The sequence below is a fragment of the Apiospora aurea genome (genome assembly GCF_038362705.1).
Source record: "Apiospora aurea strain CBS 24483 chromosome Unknown utg000007l_segment0_segment0, whole genome shotgun sequence".
Taxonomy (NCBI): domain Eukaryota; kingdom Fungi; phylum Ascomycota; class Sordariomycetes; order Amphisphaeriales; family Apiosporaceae; genus Apiospora; species Apiospora aurea.
Window position 1 is genome coordinate 465,961 of NW_027117394.1, and position 18,525 is coordinate 484,485.

Here is an 18,525-nt window from a genome sequence, read left to right on the forward strand (position 1 = left end):
TTTCGTAGGAGCCATCTCCGCTCCCCGCAGGTGGGGGGAGGGTTGGCAGTGATTTCCGCTACGCTCGATGATATCGTATCGGCTGGCCGGGTGGGATACGGTAGCATGCCCATCATATGATACCTCATGCCTTAATATCTACCATAAGGTATACCTAATGTATGCACTGCACACACATGTAGGTAGGGGTCAGATCTGGACCCCAAAAGTGCAGTTGGAAGAGAGTGAATGGCCGTCTTGACCAGCGACCAGCAACCAGCCCTCCAGTCCATTCATGATTTGTTCTTGTTCGGTGGTTTCTTCTTACACATGTTGTACGACCAAGACCAGCTCAGGGACGGGATCTGACTGACGTGACCCCTGGCCAAGGACTGGCTATGGCGACTGTCTTCCTTTGTTCTTCTGGCTCTGCGTACCCTAGCCCTGACACGGTGACGCCCAAGCCCCATCATCCATTCATCAGGTTGATCCGGGATTGTTGGGATCTCCGAGTTTGACTCACTTGCGACAGAAGATTGGCTGCTCTGGATACTCTGGATGTCTCGGTACTTAAGCAGTTGCTTCTGTGAATCTGCCAACGGTCCATGGTAACCTACCTACGCTGGTACCAGTAAAGTACATGATGGATGACCTTATGTAGGACATGGGGAAAGAGGGCCACGGACAGGAGCTTGGGCCTTTTCCAGTAACCTTACCCCAGAGCTTTTAGTAGTAGGTTAGAGCTTCGATGTTTGGACGGAACGCTGACATGTACCAGAAGCTGCCACTAAAAAGGGCCTTGGCAGAGCCCGCCCAAATTTGAGGTACAGCAGTAGGGAATGATGTGCATCCATCTTTTCCCTTGAACCCAACACCCGCCGCGCCGACCTTACCTGCATTTAGACGTGCGGGACTGTGACTGAACTGGACCTGACAGATCAAGCGGGAACTGGGCAGAAGGACAGGGTAGGAGGAGGCCAAGGTCTCTCTCTTTCTCTCTCTCTCTCTCTTCGTCACCCCGACCCTTCCATATTCGAATGAGAATGCAGGCCAGCAGGTACCGCGACATTCACTGCCCACCTGCACCCTCTGCCTGCCACCTCTACCACCCCCGGCGGCTGCTACTTGTTCGCTACATGTACTTCTGTTTTCCCAACCCAACCCACCTCGAATCCTTTGCCTACCTTTATTAGTGTGGCAGCAGAAAGCACGCCGTCCTTCGTTTAATTTCTCCAAGTGCTCCACGGTTGTCGGCTTCTGCTTCCAGCTGCTACTTAAGGCGCTATTTCCACTCTTCTTCCACCCCAGTCCGTCCCAGTCTCCCCCGGATGCATTCATCCTGAGGACGGGCGAGTCTTCACCATTACCCAGTATCTACATATCTTTGTACGCCTCGCCGTATACCCAGGCCTGCGGTAGCCATACAAAACACCAGCCTTGCCCTGTTCGAGCCGTTACACTCGCTGTCATTCGAATCCCGATCGGCGCTCCGTCGGGCGACTCTCCACTCGGCTTGCCAACCGTACATCCGGCCTTCATCTGCCAAACTTCGGAGCAGCTAATCGGCTTTCTGGAAATCCCGCCCTGCCCTTCCTGAACACCCCCCCCCCCCTCGAGCGCGCAACAATAAAAACGCCGCTCTGCTTTCCGCTTTCCGGCTTGCTTCCGCCCTCGATGGCTCCCAATTCCGACTCCGAGCCGCACAAGAGGAAACGCAACGATGATGACGCTGGCCAAGGTGCCCACCCCGAACGCATCCCACAGCCTCCGCCGCCTCAACTAGGTACGTTCGTGTGTGTGTCCGTGTGCGTGTGCGTGTGCTCGCGCGCCTCTGCCTGCCTGCCTGCCTGCCTGCCCGGCCGACTGTAAACCCCGCCATCGCGAGTCTTTTTAATGACGACGCCGTGTATGCGCTTAATTCAATTGGTCTGCCCTTAGCAGACACGTATGTGTCGCTACGGAGCCGCCTGCCACAACCTGCGCACGCGCATCTACTGACTTGACTTGTTTCAAAGGCAATGCCGCGCAAATCAGCTATATCTCGAGGACCAATGTCACGCGGCTCAAGCTAATCCATGGCGATGGAGACACTTTTTCCGACGTCTTGACCCTCATAAGCGAGTACGAAGGTTGGTGCAGCTACTTTCCAAATCTTGCTCTTACAGTTGTTGATCCTTTTTCTGCAGGTGTCCTCAATCGACAGGAAAGTCTCGCATCCAATCTCGGAGCGAAGCTCACCGGGCCACGCCTGCTCAAGGCCATGGAGGGCGTCTTTGAAGGAACAATCATAACCAGGCCGCCGCAAACTGCATTTACCCAGGACCCTGTTACATGGCTGGACATTGTCGAGTTCGCTAAATCCAACCCTTCGGAGTTCGTATTGACGCTGTCGCACGCCGGGCACCGGATCTGCCAGTTTCGCCTCAAGGGGGTTACCGTTGAAATCTCCGAGGATGACTGGCGTCTGATCGTGTCGGGTGCCATGGACAGGTTCAGGCTGGTGCCAGCCCAGCCCCTCGAGGAAGACGAAAATGTCGAGTTCGCCACGCTCGAGATCCTGGAGCAGCGCCTGCAGATGCTGTATAGGAAGGCTGACGAGGTGGCCCGCAGAGCTCGGCAGCTTAACTATCAACTGAGTGGACGCAAGGCCGCCATCAACGCGAGACGCTCGCCACAGTCCTCGACTCCGGGCTTTCAGGCGGTGAACCACATAGTCCGCGCTGCCGCCGCACCGGCGCCCGGCTACGATCTCAACGCGGACCTGTTGCAACAATATCTGGCCATGGCCCCCGGCCAGCCAATTAATCCTAATCACCCGCACAACCATCGGGTATCGTTACCGCCTACACCGGGGACTTTGGCCACTGCTTCGTCCACACCTCGAATCTCTGCGCCCCAACCTCCACCCATGAGCAGTAACCGGCCGTCGCCTAGCTATTCTTCGGAGCCGCTTAATCGCGATATTCATGAGGAACACCGAGCACTTGTCACGGCCCATATAGATAAAGTAGGACGCGGGGACCCTATTAATCCGCCGTGCGATCGATGCCGGCGCCTAAAGACGCCATGTCTCAAGAACCAGACGGCCTGTCAGGGCTGCACCAAGAAGCATGCACGGTGCATGTGGGAGAAAATCACTGACGACGAGGTTGCGCGTCTCAAGGGGGAGCACAGCAACAGGATCGAGGAATCCGACGAGATCGTGGGGGATTCGGGACTTACACTCTCCAATCATACCTCTCAGGCACACGACACTTCTCGGCCTTCTACCGCTCACGGCGGCGAAGAGGCGGCTAGCGTCAAATCATCATCTACAAACCGCATTGCGATAGGCCGCCACGTCGACGAAATCTGGAGGAAAGGCCCCCGAGGCCCGCGTCTCCTGTCCATGGATCTCGACCTTGACCCGCGGGACACGGGACCACTGATACCGACGGTCGAGACGGAGAGGCCGCCCCGGGAACACACGATGCTGAGCCACATGGCGTCTGCCGCTTCGGCGGCGGCGGAGGCTGCTGCCGCGGTGCGTGACGGCGTGTTGCACGGCTCCTAGTCATTGCTGCGCCCCTTGTTACCGCCGCGCAACTCGCTGGAGCTTCGACAGGCGTAGAGGCAGTCGCTGCCCGATAGGTCCACACCCCAGTGGCAGGTGTAGTGATGGATGATAATGATTGAGTACAGCGATGTTGTTCCTTTATTCAATGGCCTGAGGGTCGACAATTCATTGTAACATAGTTACAAGCAGTAGCGTGCGAGTTACGGGTAAAGGGGCTGTACCCCAATACCGATTATTCGAATATATTCTCTTCATGACATCTGGTATCTGTACCAGTTCCTACTGTGTCTATTTCCCAGCAGTTCATTCTATCGTCGACTATCCTGCTGTTTATTGTCTCCGTCTAATCCGTGACAAGTCATATTGCGTCGGCAAAAGTTGAGATGAGTGAAAACTGCCCGATGTTTATCGACAATAACCGACTGAATGGATACCTGGAAGTACCACGATAGGCATCCTTCTAAAATGGCGTACGTCGTCAAAGGCTGAATATACGCAACTCCCTGCTTTCAGGGCTCTTGCATATGACTTCGTCTTGCGATTTCTAAGGAGGTAAGCAAGCATGTTGAAGGGCCATTCATTCCGCTGAGTAGGCGGATGTCGATGGGTCACTAGCTAGCCCCTTTTGGACGCCATTGATCTCTCTCCTTGTCGTCGCTTGTCAACGGATATGCGGATCTTCGTCGTGAGGTGAGCGTGAGTGCTCATGAACGATTACTACAGAAGGGAACTACTACCACGAACTATAGATGAACCAGACCTTCTTGGGTGCCATTGATGGACATCTCACCCAAAACGGACGAAATACTGGGGGAAGAAAAGGGGGTGGCGAAACCTCCTGGGGAGGATCTCTAACTACATAAATATCAGATGGCAACAGCAAATGAAGCTACATACGTACGGGATCAACTGCGGCACTGCAGCGGGCGCCCTTGGCGATGGATGCCCTGGGATCGTTGATCGACGGTGGGGCGGGGTTGGTTTGAGTCGGCTTCCCGTAGATCAAAACCGATGGTGACCAGAAACAAAGATTTACTCGCGGACATTACGACGCGTTACAATGCGAGGACCATTCGGTTGTTTGTAGTTTGCCCTGGTTCTTCTGCCTGTGCTTGCTTGGGGGACATGCTTGGATGGCTTGGATAGCCTTGCTGAATGGCTTGGGATGGATATTTTTGCTCGTATGAGCTGCGATGAGGTATCAAGCTTCCTTTGAGATAGATGGGTGCTCCTGGTGTCATCATCATCATCATCATCATCATACATCATGCATTTCTCATTGGCGGCGGATGAGCTCGTATCGCTGGGGGTTTGGAAGGCTTTTTTTTTCTTCCAGCTTCTCTGGCCATTGTTGTTCGGAACGGCGGCTTTACACGGCAAGACCACACATATGTCGCTTCAATCTTCGATTGTACTTTGAACCGATAACTCGTCGACAGTTCACTCCCGAAGCCTGAAGTCACCCTTCCACTCTGATTCCAGTCCAACGTAGATACGCATCGTCGGACCATCATGTCCCCAGTAACCAGCCTTCCCACCGTCTTCGCATCTGCATATCATATCATCCATCGCTTCCAAAAGCACAAGCAATCCCAGTGGTGGGAGAGTTGAGGTACCCATCCTATCCAATTGATTAACATAAGCTGACTGCTTCCACCGCTGCCGCTGCCGGGAGCGCCGAGAGAGGGAAGTAACTGAGTGCACTGCCATTGGTGCAAGCCCGCTCCGCCCGCCCTCCCAGCTCTTCCGTGTGGCCAACTTTGGGATTGCGAAGCCACTTGCTTGCTTACCGCGAGGCGCTTTTGGTGCGGGTTGGATAAGCATGAAGCAGCCGTCGAAAACAGGGCGAATCCCATCCATCATTGCATCAATGCAAGAGGGTAGGCCTCGTACGGCGAAAAAGTCAAGGAAGAACAGCACAGGTGGCTAAGCTCTACATGACGGGCCAACCAACACCGTCGACTAGATCAGGTAAGTAAAGCCTGAACCATCACCAGAGGGCACAACTACACCATACAAGGAATGTCAGAGATATACATGTGCCATTGTCAAAAAGTTGTATTGATATCATTGGGGGTTATGATGTAGCGATCTCTGTAATGTTCATCCACGCACCAAGAACCCAACCATCCCCGGGGGTTCTATTTCTCCAAAAGCCGACAGAGTAAATCGCTGTGGCCCCAATCACTCAGAAGATTCGGGGCCCGACTCTTTTCCGTTCATCCCTTCCAGACATTCTGACAAAGGCTTTCCCCTGTTGAACCTGACCCGACCGTCGCCGTTGCTTAACAGGTAATCTACCAGTACGTTTGTTCCATGTTTGAGTTTATGCGCCTGTTGAGAATGCAGAAATAGAGATGAGGGGAAGGAGGGAAAAGAAAAATAGGCAGTGTAGCCGTCAATGATAGTATAGTCATCGCTTTCTCTGCGAGAGGGGGAATTTGTGTATCTTGTTTGTCTAATAGTGTGCGCCACGCCATACCATGCCATGCTCATCAACCCGAAATCCAAACACCGTGATAGGCCAATCTAGGGGCCAAAAAGGGGCAAAAGGTATCAAAAAGGGGGTATTCAACTGAACTCATTGTGAAACAATCCCGTTCATCGCCTGATTAAATCATGTAAAAAAAACTAAAAAAAACTGCAACTCCCGCCAAGCTCTCCGGCATCCGGATTCAATAGAGCTAAGCATGTGAGACAAAAGAAATGAAGGCTCCGGCAGGATATGCCGGAACGGTGGGTTTGTACGGTAAGGTAAGATCGAGCGGGTCGAAACCCAAAAAGGGCGGAATTGTATGCAGTGGCCAATCGGAGGCCCAGCCAGTTAACAGGTCGGAATGATCTTCCTCTGCTGTGCATCAAGTGATGTGAGCAGTGCTTTAGAACCCGGTGTTGCCAATCGAGCCGAGTGGGGCGCCGAAGTTCCGAGTGCTTTTCAGCTTTAGGGGTATATCTGAGGGCTCGTCATCCCCCAAAGAATTCGAATCATTGCCTCCTTCAGCTGGCACGTTTCCGGCTGGCACGTTCTCTGATAGCCCGGGCTGAGCTTCCTCTGGTTCGTAGTCCTCCATAGGGTTTCCTTTCAGAACACTCGGGGTTGCGCCATTCTCGTTGAGGGAGCTAGTCAGTTTGTCCGTGACACACTGGAGGAATATCTCGTCCTTCGCTGGCATGTTCCTGATCATAAGAGGCCCAGTCAGCGGGCGGTCCTCGTCACTGGGCTCAAAGAGCTGCCGGTCTTCCTCGGCATCTTGGTCTCCCCCGGTCTGAGGGACCTCGTTCGTAGAGGCTTGGGGAGCTCTGGGGAACTCGGGAAGCGTGGCATCTGGACGGTCTTGTACAGGAGTAGCAGCACCGGAGCTACCGGCAGTGTTACCGGCAGTGTTGGGGACCACAGTGGACGCAGCGGTTGAAAGAAGAGAGATGGAGTGGTTCGGGGTGTGGCCAGCATGCATGATGAGGCGTGCCTGCTCCGGTGCCCGCAGAGCACTCTGGGTGACTTCGGCCGGGGACACTTTAGAGGACTTGGTGCCAGATGGCGAATCCGAGTTGGAACCTGTCGGCGACTCCTTCCTGGAACTGTTCCCGTCGGTGAAAGTGGCCTTTTGAACCGCTGTCGTCTTCAGGGGAATACCTTCCAAGTGTGGGAGAATCTCCTTGACATCAATGGAGGGAACATGCTCCTGAGTAGGGGTTCCCGAACCACCAGATTCATTCTGCGGGGACATGCTCTGCAACCGCGGGTCGAGAGGCACGAAAGGGTTGGATTCGGGCATTGTGTGACCCGGAGGACAGGAACTCGGAGAACCGGCCGCCGAGAATGTCGGGAAATTGACTGCTGGAATGCCGCCATTTGCGGGGCTGCTCATTTTCTCTGAACACGCAGAACCTCCGCCCCTGATGTCCGGTACGGGATGACTTCGGCCCGCGTCCTGCTGCTCCAGCTGACGTCGAAGGTCTTGGTTCTCTTGCTGAAGTTGCCGGATTTGAGCTCGTAGCTGCGCCTCCATCTCGGCCCAGACCAGTCTCTCCTCGTCCATGATGGCACGCTCTTCTTTGTAGATTTCCTCGGCTCGTCCGCGGTTGGCTTCGAGGTGTGCGCGCTCGGCTTCCCAGTTTTCTAGCAGCCTCCGATTCTGCGCGGTCACGCGGCGCAGCTGTAGAGTTGTCTGTTCCGGCAAGGAGAGGTCGTTGAAGGGCACGAGAGATGGCGAGATAAGCCCAGAGCCAGTTTCGGAAATATGGCTGAGGCCTGCGAGGCTTGGGCTCATGGCATTCCTGTCTCTGGTAGCAGACGAGCTGCGGTTGGGAGAAAGATAGCGCTCTGGCTGATGCTGGAGGCTCTGGCGAGGTTGTTGGTCGGATGGGCGTGACTGGCGTTGGTGGTGGAGGGAGGTAGGTAATTGGGTGGAAACGCCACCAGCGCCGTTAGTTGCCGTTGGGCGCGAGCGATGGAGGGCTTGGGCTGTAAGCTGCGCGTCGTCGAAGTACGATGCCTGGCTAAGGGAACGCGGCAAAGCCAATGGCGAGATAACCGAGTATGGCGAGACACCGTTGGCGCGCTTCGCATATGAAAGAGGATACTCATTGGGGTCGGATATGGCGCCTGACGGCAGGAAGGAATCGAGTGGTAACCTCGACATGGTGAGCGTCATTTGTGGCAGCTGCGACGAGGGTCGCCGCACAACAACGAAGAAGGAGAAAAAAGAGCAGCGGCGTGCTTGGTAGTGTGTCACCTGCAGATGACGAGGTGTTGTTGATGGTTTCCTGTTCCTAGATTTCCCGTTGTGCGGGAAGGATAATCGAGGCAGGAAGGACTGTGAGGATCCGAGCTCTTTGTAACAAACCAAGGCCGGGTCGGACTTGGAAGGGTTAAGGTTTCGGGAGGGCAGGCGCGCCTTGACAGGTGATTTTGTTGGCCCGAGTGACGAGGGTGGATGGTAATGTTGTGCGGGTGCGTTGCGTCAGGCTCGCCGTGCGCTTTTCATGTGCCAGGGCTGGGCTGGGCTGGGCTGGGCTGGGCTGGAGTCGATGGTACGGTGCAATACAACGGAGAGCGGGAACAGCCGTCTCTTCTGCCAGGTACCAGGAGCTTCGGCAAAAGCTGTCTGCCTGTCCGGTGTAACAACAGCTCGGCGTCTAAGTAACTGACCGCAAGGCGAGGTCTGGCTGGAAGCAGGCAGTAGGTATAATTCCGTTTCCCAACGAGGATCTGATGTCAGCGATGGAAGAAGCGGGCGGCGGGCAGGCGGGATTGTCGACAAGATCGGGTAGGGTGCTGTCAACCTGTGACATGCGACCAGGTTGGGTCAAGTAAATAAGACGAGAGCAGCGGCGGAGGGGACTGGCGCCTCGGCTATGGGAGTATTGGAAGCTTGGTTGTGATTGGTATGATTCAGTGTCGGTGATTCAATGTAGCAGGTAGTCTCACCCGCTTGTCTAGCTAGCGCAGCGGGCTACTTGGAGATGCTAGAAGCCAGACTTGGACTTGGACTTGGGCGAGTTGGGTAGCGGGAGAGAGAGAGAGAGAAGAAGAAAAGAGATGAATCTATGTTGAATCTTGCCCAGTAGCGGAACGGGGGGAGTTGGGTCATAGATCAATGATCCAGTTTGTTACTTAGGGACCAGAAGGAAGACCAAAATCCCGCCATCCATTACCACCTCCCAAAAGCAAGGTACCGAGTCTGCAAGGCTTGGGTGGGAGTGAGATCAGGTACCAGCGGCCGGGTTGGCCTACTATTGACGGGACTGACGGAGTGATCTGCTGTCCGTTGTACGTACATCACGGATCAATCCAGGATGTGGGTTTTTGACGTCTGGGACCTCCAGGCGGGAAAAAGGGTCCCTAGGTCCCTAGGTCTTTAGGTCTTTACAGTACATAGGTCCTTAGGTCCTTAGGTCCCTGCTCGCCCAGCCCAGCTAGCCCAGTCACACCCGCTGGCTCTCACACCCTCACACCCCCCTGCTGTTGCTCACCAAATTGGGAACATGCGGCACAGCAACACGTCCATCTGCACACCCTCGCAATCCACTTTGGGCTTTTGGGGCGGTAGACCGGAGGTACTCTTCCGCCCAGCCGCCGCGCTCGGCGATACCTGGCCGCTACTTCAGGCCACCGGGCATCCGCCACGTTGCTTAATTGCCCTACCCCAAGTTTTCCTGTCTGTCAGTGACGGACTGGGGTCGGGAGGTTTTGAGACCAATATATTGCAACCTTACTGACCTCCAAAGCAACCTCGCTCACCCTCAGCTCCGGAACCCTGTGCCCTGAATGTCAATTGTGTCTGGCTGCACCGGCTCTATCGTGGGAGTATTGTGGTTGGTCGGTCGGACAGGAAGTTGGCTGGCAGCTGAAAAAGGACCAGGACCATTTCGGCAGACAGGCAGACCCTCTCGGTTTTTTTACCGTCATTCTGCTCGTCGTGCTTGCTGGCCATACGTACAACGTTGTTGACCAAGGCGGTATGCGCCTCCTCCTCCTTCGAGCCAGCCAGCCAGCCAGCCACTTGCAAGCTGCCAGCTTTGCTAGCGAGCGAGCGAGCGAAGCAGATGAGCCACGGCCTGTCCTTCCTCTGCTGCTGCGCTGCGCTGACGCCCAACTCACCTATCTTTAGACCCTTCCTTACCTTTCCTTTTCCGTCCACGATTAATTGATTGCGTGCGTGGCCACCTATCCGCCACGGGCCAATTCGCATTATTTTATGCGTGCTCACATCTATCTATCTATCTATCTATCTACAGCTGAATCTACATGCATTTTGGAAATTTACAGGTCAGACAGAACAGCCAAACAAGCAAGCAGGGCTGTTTCGCAACAGGGACGGCCCGCGGGTTCAGCTTCGACGTCCCCGGCCTTGATCCTTGGTGACGCGAGACTGGTTTGAGGACCCTCCAATTAGACGCATCCCATTTGGGTCAACTGGCCCTCTGCATTCCCCTTTTCTCTCCCGCAGATCCTCGCCCATTTCCCAATTGGTTTGCTCTGCGCCGAAGGAAGTGTGCCCCGGGCCTCAAACCCGATGACTTGGGTGCCATGCTGATTCGATCATGGAGGCCGTCCTAATCCGTCGACATTTAGTCATCGCATCGTCGCGGATCACGGGCGACAAAAAAAAAGTTGCATTTCTAGCCCATCCTTGCCTTACCCGACTAGTAACGAACAGACTGTCAGGGTCCTATGCGCCGCCCAAGGACCCTGGCCGCATTCCCCTCGGGCCCTGGCCTGGGGCCCTCTTCCAACCGATTGCGGACAGGCTGACTGCGCATAGGACGGGTAAATAGAATCAGCCAGGTCGTGGGGTCGTTGGAGAAATCTTGGCCGCCCCCAAATCCTGCCAATGAGTCTCGATATTCTTCTCGTCGATTATCAGATGCCTGAAATTGCATGAGGCTCTTCACTTGGCCTTCGCATTTTCCACCTCACAGCGGAGCCCAGTCTCCAGCCGAGATATCAGCAGATCCCTGCCTCGGAAAGTCGGAGTTGGGTGCGGGTGCGCGACTGCATTATCTCTCCCTCGCCTGCTCGCTTCTCTTCTCTCACTCTCGGCGCTACTTCGCTGGCTTCGTGGATCGCGGAGGTGAATCAACCCGCGCCAGCAATGTACATATGTTGACTCGCTCTTTGCCACGTGCATCATCATACATCAGGAAGGCAAAACCAAGAGGCGGAGTGGGAGGATTGGAGAACTCTACAGTAGTCAACCACAGCTCCGTCTTTTCCGTGCATATTCCATGTATGGATGGACATGCAAACGGTCGAACGATATATTATGGAAAAGGTGTTCGCCTTTCCCATGTTGCCAACCAGTAGGCCAACTACAGTACGACCCCGCGTGTGCGTGGTGGAGCGAGAGCCACTTGTTTGCACTTTTTCCCCGTTGCCCCATCTTCCATCTTGGATCTCACGATGATTTCCAAATTGGCCGCAATACTACTGTTGCTAATGCGGTGGCTGGCTTCCCCTCGCTTCGGTTTGCCAGGGGACAGGAATTTTCGAGAGCGACAAAAAGAAAATCTCTTATGCAGGTGATGTGTTGGCATACTCCTGTATCCACCTTGCTTGGCCAGCCCAGCCCAGCCAGCGCAGGCTAGACGTGTTTCCAAGCAAGCTCACCGCAACGACGCGCTTTCGTTCGGTCAGGCTCTGCGGCGTGCGCTCTCCGAATATCCACTTTGCGATCTGCTCTCTCCTCCCTTTTCCCTCACGGAACTCGTCCGACAAGCTGGCGACAAAAGTACCTCCCTCTCTCCCTTCCCTCCATACGTCGTCGTTGGGTTTCACCGTATTAAGCCCGGGCGGAAAGAACGGTGAGCACGCTATCAAACATAGCGTCGAGCTCACCAAGACAAGTTCGCAGCGTTAGCCGCATGCGAGAGAATGAGTCTACTGCTCGACTTGGTAATGCTCATTCCTCCCACTGGCGCCCGTCGCTGTAGAAGGACCGAGTGTGAAATTGTCGGTGCTATCGCGGGGCCCCGCATCTTCTAGCCCCCTTCTAGAACGTTACTTATCGTGACTATGGGGGGCTAGCCCGTTTGCCGTCTCATCGCTCGTGGGCAGTTCGTAAGAAGAAAAAGCACATGAGAGGGGTTCAACCGCGCTCAAGGCATTTCGTGGAGCGAAGGAGGAGAATAATTCGATCGGCGGGAGATGGTCGTCAGGTGACCGATCTGCCATGCTGGTTTGGTTTAATATACCGGTGCTGCCTGTTCCATACCAGTAGATGCGGCTCTCGTCTCATTTCGCGCGACCCCATGGGACGATCGGTTAGTTGGTCGCTCGACTAAAGGGGCTGCCGGTAGCGCCGTGAGGTAGCAAGCCGTTGAGGCTGTTGTTGTTTACCACGTCGGTAAGTACGTTGTTTGGGGCCCCAGTTAGCTCGTGAAGCTCGCCTGGGGATTGTTGAAGCTCTCGTGATACGGAGCAACCGACACTGCGTAGTACGACTACCTCCGAGAATAGGGGGCGCCTTATGCCAGATTTGCAGTGGAATACAAGTCCCCCTTTTTGTATACTTCTCATGGATACTCTGAATAGCTGGGCGAAACTCAGGAGACGCACAACCAGTCACCTCCCAATGAGGCAGTACCTTGCCTTGCTCTCTTGATGGGGGCCACATCACATTCCATTGCCTTGACCGGCGCAGGGGCAACACATAGCCAGCGATAATGCCTCAGTGGTTTGTGGTTACTTGTAGAGCAGGATTCGATTCACATGTCACGAACGAGAAGAATGGTGGTTCCACCTCAGCTCATCTAACCGTTCGTGTACACCAGTTGACGTTGTGCGTGCTTTCCCTTCCGCGTCCAGCAGAGACTGCACCCTGTTCTGTGATTCTGGTGCGAACGGGATCATCCCTCCAACATCCAGATGCTGGCTCTTGATAGACTTCATCTGGGGTCTGGTCTGGTCTGGTATGGTCACCGATGTCATATGGCTGTGGATCGAGAGCCGGGAGACACCAAAGATCCCACGTAGTGGGTAGCCGACAAGGCGAAGACATGCCGAGCTGGTTCATTGTCCGAACGGTGTGCTGCCTGCAACGGAAGGAGATATACGATGTGTTTGGCAATACCGATTCCTTGTCTTGCATGTGCCACTAATGGGAGTGTGGATAGGGGTATGGCCTAAATCTCAGCAAGGGTTGAATCCCGCTGTAACTCATAGGGACGTGGCTTCATGACGGATCTAGTATGGACGAGATCCAGTATTCAGCTGGATGGCTTCCGATATACTAGAGAGCTGATCTTCGATTACCCAATGGAACGGACCAGTTCACATGGCTTGTCTGGGCGTCCATCCTCCTTGCCCCCGGGCAGACGACTGATCAACGAGGGCTTCAATGCCCCTGCTGCCGGGGTGCCTACGTATGAATCTTTAGTAATAGAGACCACACGAAGAGAAAGGGATATAGAGCCAAGTTATCGAACTTTTACGAGTCCGCTTTGGGCTTACGGGGCAGTTATCTTGGATTCGACATCTTGTCGTATCTGTCCAATGCAAACATCACACATGAAACAGACTCAGAACTAGGTCATAGTATTGCATATCTACATATCCTAGTCGTATGTTATTTTAGAGTATGGCTGACTACAGTTTCCAGGTTTCTCCAACCACGTCAAGCCAGTTTGATGGTGTTCGTATCACCCCTATCTACAACCGACTATTGCCGTCTGCATGTTGATGGTTTCGTTTGCTACCTAGTGATTATCACCCCTCGAAAAGAGCAGCCGCCCTATCTCTGGCCTCGCGTGCCTCGTCTATTATGCTTTGCAAGCGCCTCGAGATGTCTTCGCGAACCATCTCGAATGCCTCGGACCTGTCTCTCATGATGATAGCGTCCCGAGTCAAATCTGCCTGGAGACTCCTCGCCCGCGGCAGATCCACCTCGCCCTCCTCGCCGTCATCCCCCAAGGCCTCCTTGAGGTTCCGGAGCGCGAGCCGCTGTCTCCCGCGCGCCGCGGCCACCTCGTCGGACTCGACCCGGGCCTCAAATTGGACGAGACCGCCGAGGACCGTCAGCGCGGCGGACAGGTCCCGGGCCGCGTTCGTGAGCTGGATCTCGACTGTGCGCCGGCACGAGGGCGACGACGGGGAGAGGCCCTGGTAGTGGGTGGTTATGATTGGCGGCTCGAGACGGGGGCATTCTTTGGAGGGGACGCCGGGGGCGACCTGATCGCACCGGTCGTTGGGGAAGACGATGGGTTGGCTGGGGGGTTCGGTCTGGTGACCGCAGGACTTGCATACGCATTGCGTTTGGAATACGTAGGATTTGCACATGGTGTCGGTTTCGGATATGGTGTCTTGGTCAGTTTGTGGTGGTATATGTTTGTGTTTGCTTCTGTGTGTGGATTTCTGTTGTTCTGGGTGTTCAGGGGTTTTCCTTCATGGGGCAACATGGCAATGTGCTACATATTTATAGCAATTTGGCGTTGAAAGCGAAGGTCTGTAGACTATCGTTGAGATGTGGTGAATACATTCGCGTATGGGTCAGTGTTCCCATCTGGTTTTGGTCTGTCCGAGCCATCACTACTCCGACATACTCACAACAAAGAAGCCCTTACGACACATCACCTCGATGTCTGGATCAGCTGCACTCGCGGCGAAAACTCAGTGGTACCTCATTCAAGCAATGCATTTCTTTCTTGCACACAAAGCAACGAAAGACATGGCTCCCTTCCTCTCATCAATGATCGGGCATCCATCCATCCGGTCAGATAAAGTCCGCCGAAGTCAGGGCCGGATGACTGACAGACTTCTCGGGACGTCACAAGGTGTTATTGCGAACCCCCAACATGTTATCTATCCACTCTCCGTTGATGTAAGAATTACTACAATTAACTGCATCGTAATGGCAAAGCCATAATTGCGTCTCAGCGAATTAACTTGATCGTAAGAGAAGATACTCATCAACATCAGAAACGTAGTTTAAATAGCTGACTACCGAAGTCCATGTTACTACCAATCATTCGCCTCCGCCCCGAAGCCGGACGCGGGCAGGGTCTGTACCTTCCGGCTTCGGTATGGACCGAGAGGTTAATAGTCATCTATCTACTCCACTGTTTGCGGCTTATACCCTCTTGGTCATACTCGCATCAACCACTTCGTCTACTCGACATGTATGTATTCTACTGCTGATGTTTATGCTGATCCGTCGGTGAGTCATTAGAACTTGTTGAGTCCTGGCTCATCGAAGGTCGACGTTGCGTGTTTTCATCAGCAGTGGGTTAAACGGGGAGCGTCGGAGAGCCAGTCGTGTATCGCACATAACTACCACATCTTGTCTGGAAGTACAGACCCAGCCTAGTATATCAGACTACTCAGAACTTCTCGTCATGGCTTCCATATCGTCCATAGTGGCCCAGCACCGGCCCGACCTGGGCCCTTTGCAGGACCTCTACAAACACTTCCACGAGCACCCCGAGCTCTCGAACCAGGAAAAGGAGACGGCCGCGGCCATCGCGGCGGAACTAGGCAACATCTCGCCCGACTTCGACATCAAGATGGGCATAGGCGGCCACGGCCTCGCGGCCATCCTGCGCAACAACGGCGGCGGCGGCGTTGACGAAAACGGAGGAGGAGAAGGAGAAGGAGAAGGAGGTCCGACGGTGCTGCTCCGCGCCGACATCGACGCCCTCCCCGTGCTCGAGCGGACGGGCCTGCCCTACGCCAGCACGCGGCGCATGCGCGACGTCCTCGACGGCGTCGAGAAGCCCGTCATGCACGCCTGCGGCCACGACATGCACATCACCAGCCTTCTCGGCGCCGCGCGGACCCTCGTCTCCAGCCGCGCCCTCTGGCGCGGGACGCTGGTCCTCGCGTTCCAGCCCGCCGAGGAGCGCGGCACGGGCGCGCAAGCCATGGTGGACGACGGCCTGTACTCCCCGGCCCGACACGCCGTCCCCGTCCCGGACGTGGTCCTGGGCGCGCACGTCACGGGCGCCGCGCGGACGGGCGTGGTCGGGACCCGGCGCGGGCTCATGGCGACCTCGGCCGACAGCCTGCGCGTGACGCTGCACGGCCGGGGCGGGCACGCCTCGATGCCGCACGCGGCCGTGGACCCGGTGCTGATGGCGGCGAGCACGATCCTGAAGCTGCAGACCATCGTCTCGCGCGAGACGGACCCGGCCGACAGCGCCGTCGTCACGGTCGCGAGCGTGCACGCGGGGGACGCCGAGAACATCATCGCGGACGAGGCGCGGCTGTCGGTCGAGAGCCGGGCCGTGACGCAGCGGACGCGCGACCGGACGCTGCGGCGCATCCGCGAGATCGTGCGGGCCGAGTGCCTGGGCGCGCAGGCGACGCGGGAGCCGACGTTCGAGACGACGCGGGCGTTTCCGCTGACGATCAATGACGAGGAGGTGACGGCGCGGGTGGAGGCGACGTTTGCGGCGCACTTTGGGGAGGGGAAGGGACAGCCGACGGTCGTGGACAAAAAAGGGGCAAACGAGAAGGAGCAAGGGGAGGAGAAGGGCATGGCCCACGAGTGCTGTCGGTACGATAGGGATATCCCGCGGTTCGCCGCCAGCGAGGACTTCAGCATCCTGGCGACGGCGGTGGGGAAGCCGTACTGCTTCTTCATGTACGGCGGCGTGGACGGAGAGGCGTGGGACCGGGCCGAGGCTCGGGGGACACTGGCGGAGAGCATCCCGTCGAACCACTCGGCGCTCTTCGCGCCGGCCGTCATGCCGACGCTGCGAGTGGGCCTGGACGGGTACGCGGCGGCTGCCTTGACGTTCCTGGGGAAGAAGGGGAACTGATACCAGAACCGGGTGCCAAATTGTCATTACTTGATAGGATGCTAGGCAGGCATACGTTATGTTAGGATTTTTACCTTTCTTGAATAACAACGCCTGGACTGCCCCTGAGAAACTCCAAACACACCATTCGCATCGCCCGTAGATTAAGCTCAGCTTCGATATCACACCCCTTTTCTCTGGCATGATTATACCGCCAAGGGCAAAAGTACATGTATGGAATATTTAAAGTCTACCATCATATCCTTCTCCTAATCAAGTAACACCCCCCAATGGCTCGCGACCCGGTTCTTCGAATGCGGCATTAGACAGTCGAGGCAAGCGAACGGTATCAGCTACATCGGTAGGCGTCGATGAGCCCAAGCCGCCGGGATCGCCCTCTTACCTTCGCCATCTTCAGGATGGGCAAAATTGCGAATGAATGAAGCTCTGGTTAACAGAACAGCGTCATCCCAGAGAGCTCGCCCCCACAGGCATCTTCCCCGAAAGACCCCGAGTGAGGCTTACGCGAGCGACTACGCAAAAAGCCCTTATCGACAGCATCCGCTCTCACTCTTGTCACATTGCATCGTCACCCGGACACTCCAACGCAAGCCAAGAATGCCCAGTATGCACCGCGATTGTGACCTGGCCCGTTCTGTTCGGCGCCGCCGTAGTCGCCATGCCCGGTGATGCCCTTTAGAGTTCGCAAAGAGCGAGCGGTAGAGCGATGGGACGAAGCCATCGTGAAGTCAGGGAGCCATGGACGAAGCTCCCCCAGTCCAGTCATAGAGACGAGCTCGCGCACATGGCGAAACGACTGGCTATTGATGCAAGCTGGCCCTGCCCATCGAATCTGCCGCCAAGCCTGAAGAAACCCGTTTCTTTACTGCATGCAGCGTCTAGCGAGCGACATAAGGGGGCCCGGCCTGGCTGGAAGCTGGTCGGAAGGGGCTTAAGCCTCCCCGGGGCGGCAGGGCGACGAAAGCGAGGGGGAAAATTTGATTGAGTCGCGTGACCATTACAACTGCAGCCAAGCCATGAAAACGCCATGCGCTGTCTCCGACGGGCGGCATTACACTTTTTGTAGTTTGGGGGTCACTCAGACGCAGGCAGACCGACCAGCTTTCTTCCAACGCACACGGATCGGACATTTGACGGACATTTCAAGGCCGTTTCGTTCGTCTGATTCACTCTTGGGGGTTTTTCTTCTTCTTTTGGAGAAGATGAGGCTGACAATTGGTACAAGCATAATGTAGGTATGATGTTGTGGGCTAGCATCTGAATCAATACACTTGACAAATGGGGGATCCCCGGCCAGCCCGGCCGAAGATGTTCTTACGGCGACGGTTCCTTTTTCTTCTGTTGCATGCTATCCATCAGGCCGCAGCATCGGCGAGTCACCGCCCCCTCACTCGACCACGGGGTTGCTCGCCCCGGCACGGCAGCCCCCTCCGAATCGGACATACTGTACGGGATATCCCGTCCGTGTAGATGTGTAGATGCGTAGATGCACACGTGTAGATGCACGATTGGGAGTTCGAGCGAGCGTCGTGGCGTCTGTGCCATATCTTCACAGCGGACGGTACTACTAACAATCGGGGTGTGGGTTACGTGCGACGACGACGATGCAGAAGCAGCATCTGCTTGCTGGCCGCAGACCCCCTTTCTTTTCTTTTCTTTTCTTTCTTTTATGTGTATGTCTCTCTCTCCACAATGTTTGTGCAATACACGTGTAACAAGACGGGAGGTAT

At 55.6% G+C, this 18,525-nt stretch overlaps 5 protein-coding genes across 5 annotated transcripts; 4 read left to right on the forward strand and 1 right to left on the reverse strand.

Moving 5' to 3' along the window:
• Positions 1 to 1,653: 1,653 nt before the first annotated feature.
• PG986_010440 (C6 finger domain-containing protein) lies at positions 1,654 to 3,532 on the forward strand (the record flags this gene model as incomplete). The annotated part of the gene is made up of 3 exons (XM_066846662.1): positions 1,654 to 1,762; positions 1,995 to 2,108; positions 2,166 to 3,532. 3 exons carry the CDS (start codon positions 1,654 to 1,656, stop codon positions 3,530 to 3,532), a joined length of 1,590 nt encoding a protein of 529 aa, XP_066696153.1.
• Positions 3,533 to 6,414: 2,882 nt separating this feature from the next.
• Positions 6,415 to 8,178, reverse strand: PG986_010441 (uncharacterized protein; the record flags this gene model as incomplete). Its single annotated transcript, XM_066846663.1, has 1 exon — positions 6,415 to 8,178. One exon carries the CDS (start codon positions 8,176 to 8,178, stop codon positions 6,415 to 6,417), a length of 1,764 nt encoding a protein of 587 aa, XP_066696154.1.
• Positions 8,179 to 9,523: 1,345 nt separating this feature from the next.
• PG986_010442 (uncharacterized protein) lies at positions 9,524 to 10,149 on the forward strand (the record flags this gene model as incomplete). The annotated part of the gene is made up of 2 exons (XM_066846664.1): positions 9,524 to 9,584; positions 9,767 to 10,149. The coding sequence occupies 2 exons, from the start codon at positions 9,524 to 9,526 to the stop codon at positions 10,147 to 10,149; spliced, it is 444 nt and encodes a 147-aa protein (XP_066696155.1).
• Positions 10,150 to 13,617: 3,468 nt separating this feature from the next.
• On the forward strand, positions 13,618 to 14,487 carry PG986_010443 (uncharacterized protein; the record flags this gene model as incomplete). The annotated part of the gene is made up of 3 exons (XM_066846665.1): positions 13,618 to 13,706; positions 13,766 to 14,342; positions 14,458 to 14,487. The coding sequence occupies 3 exons, from the start codon at positions 13,618 to 13,620 to the stop codon at positions 14,485 to 14,487; spliced, it is 696 nt and encodes a 231-aa protein (XP_066696156.1).
• Positions 14,488 to 15,370: 883 nt separating this feature from the next.
• PG986_010444 (hippurate hydrolase) lies at positions 15,371 to 16,795 on the forward strand (the record flags this gene model as incomplete). The annotated part of the gene is made up of 1 exon (XM_066846666.1): positions 15,371 to 16,795. One exon carries the CDS (start codon positions 15,371 to 15,373, stop codon positions 16,793 to 16,795), a length of 1,425 nt encoding a protein of 474 aa, XP_066696157.1.
• Positions 16,796 to 18,525: the final 1,730 nt, after the last annotated feature.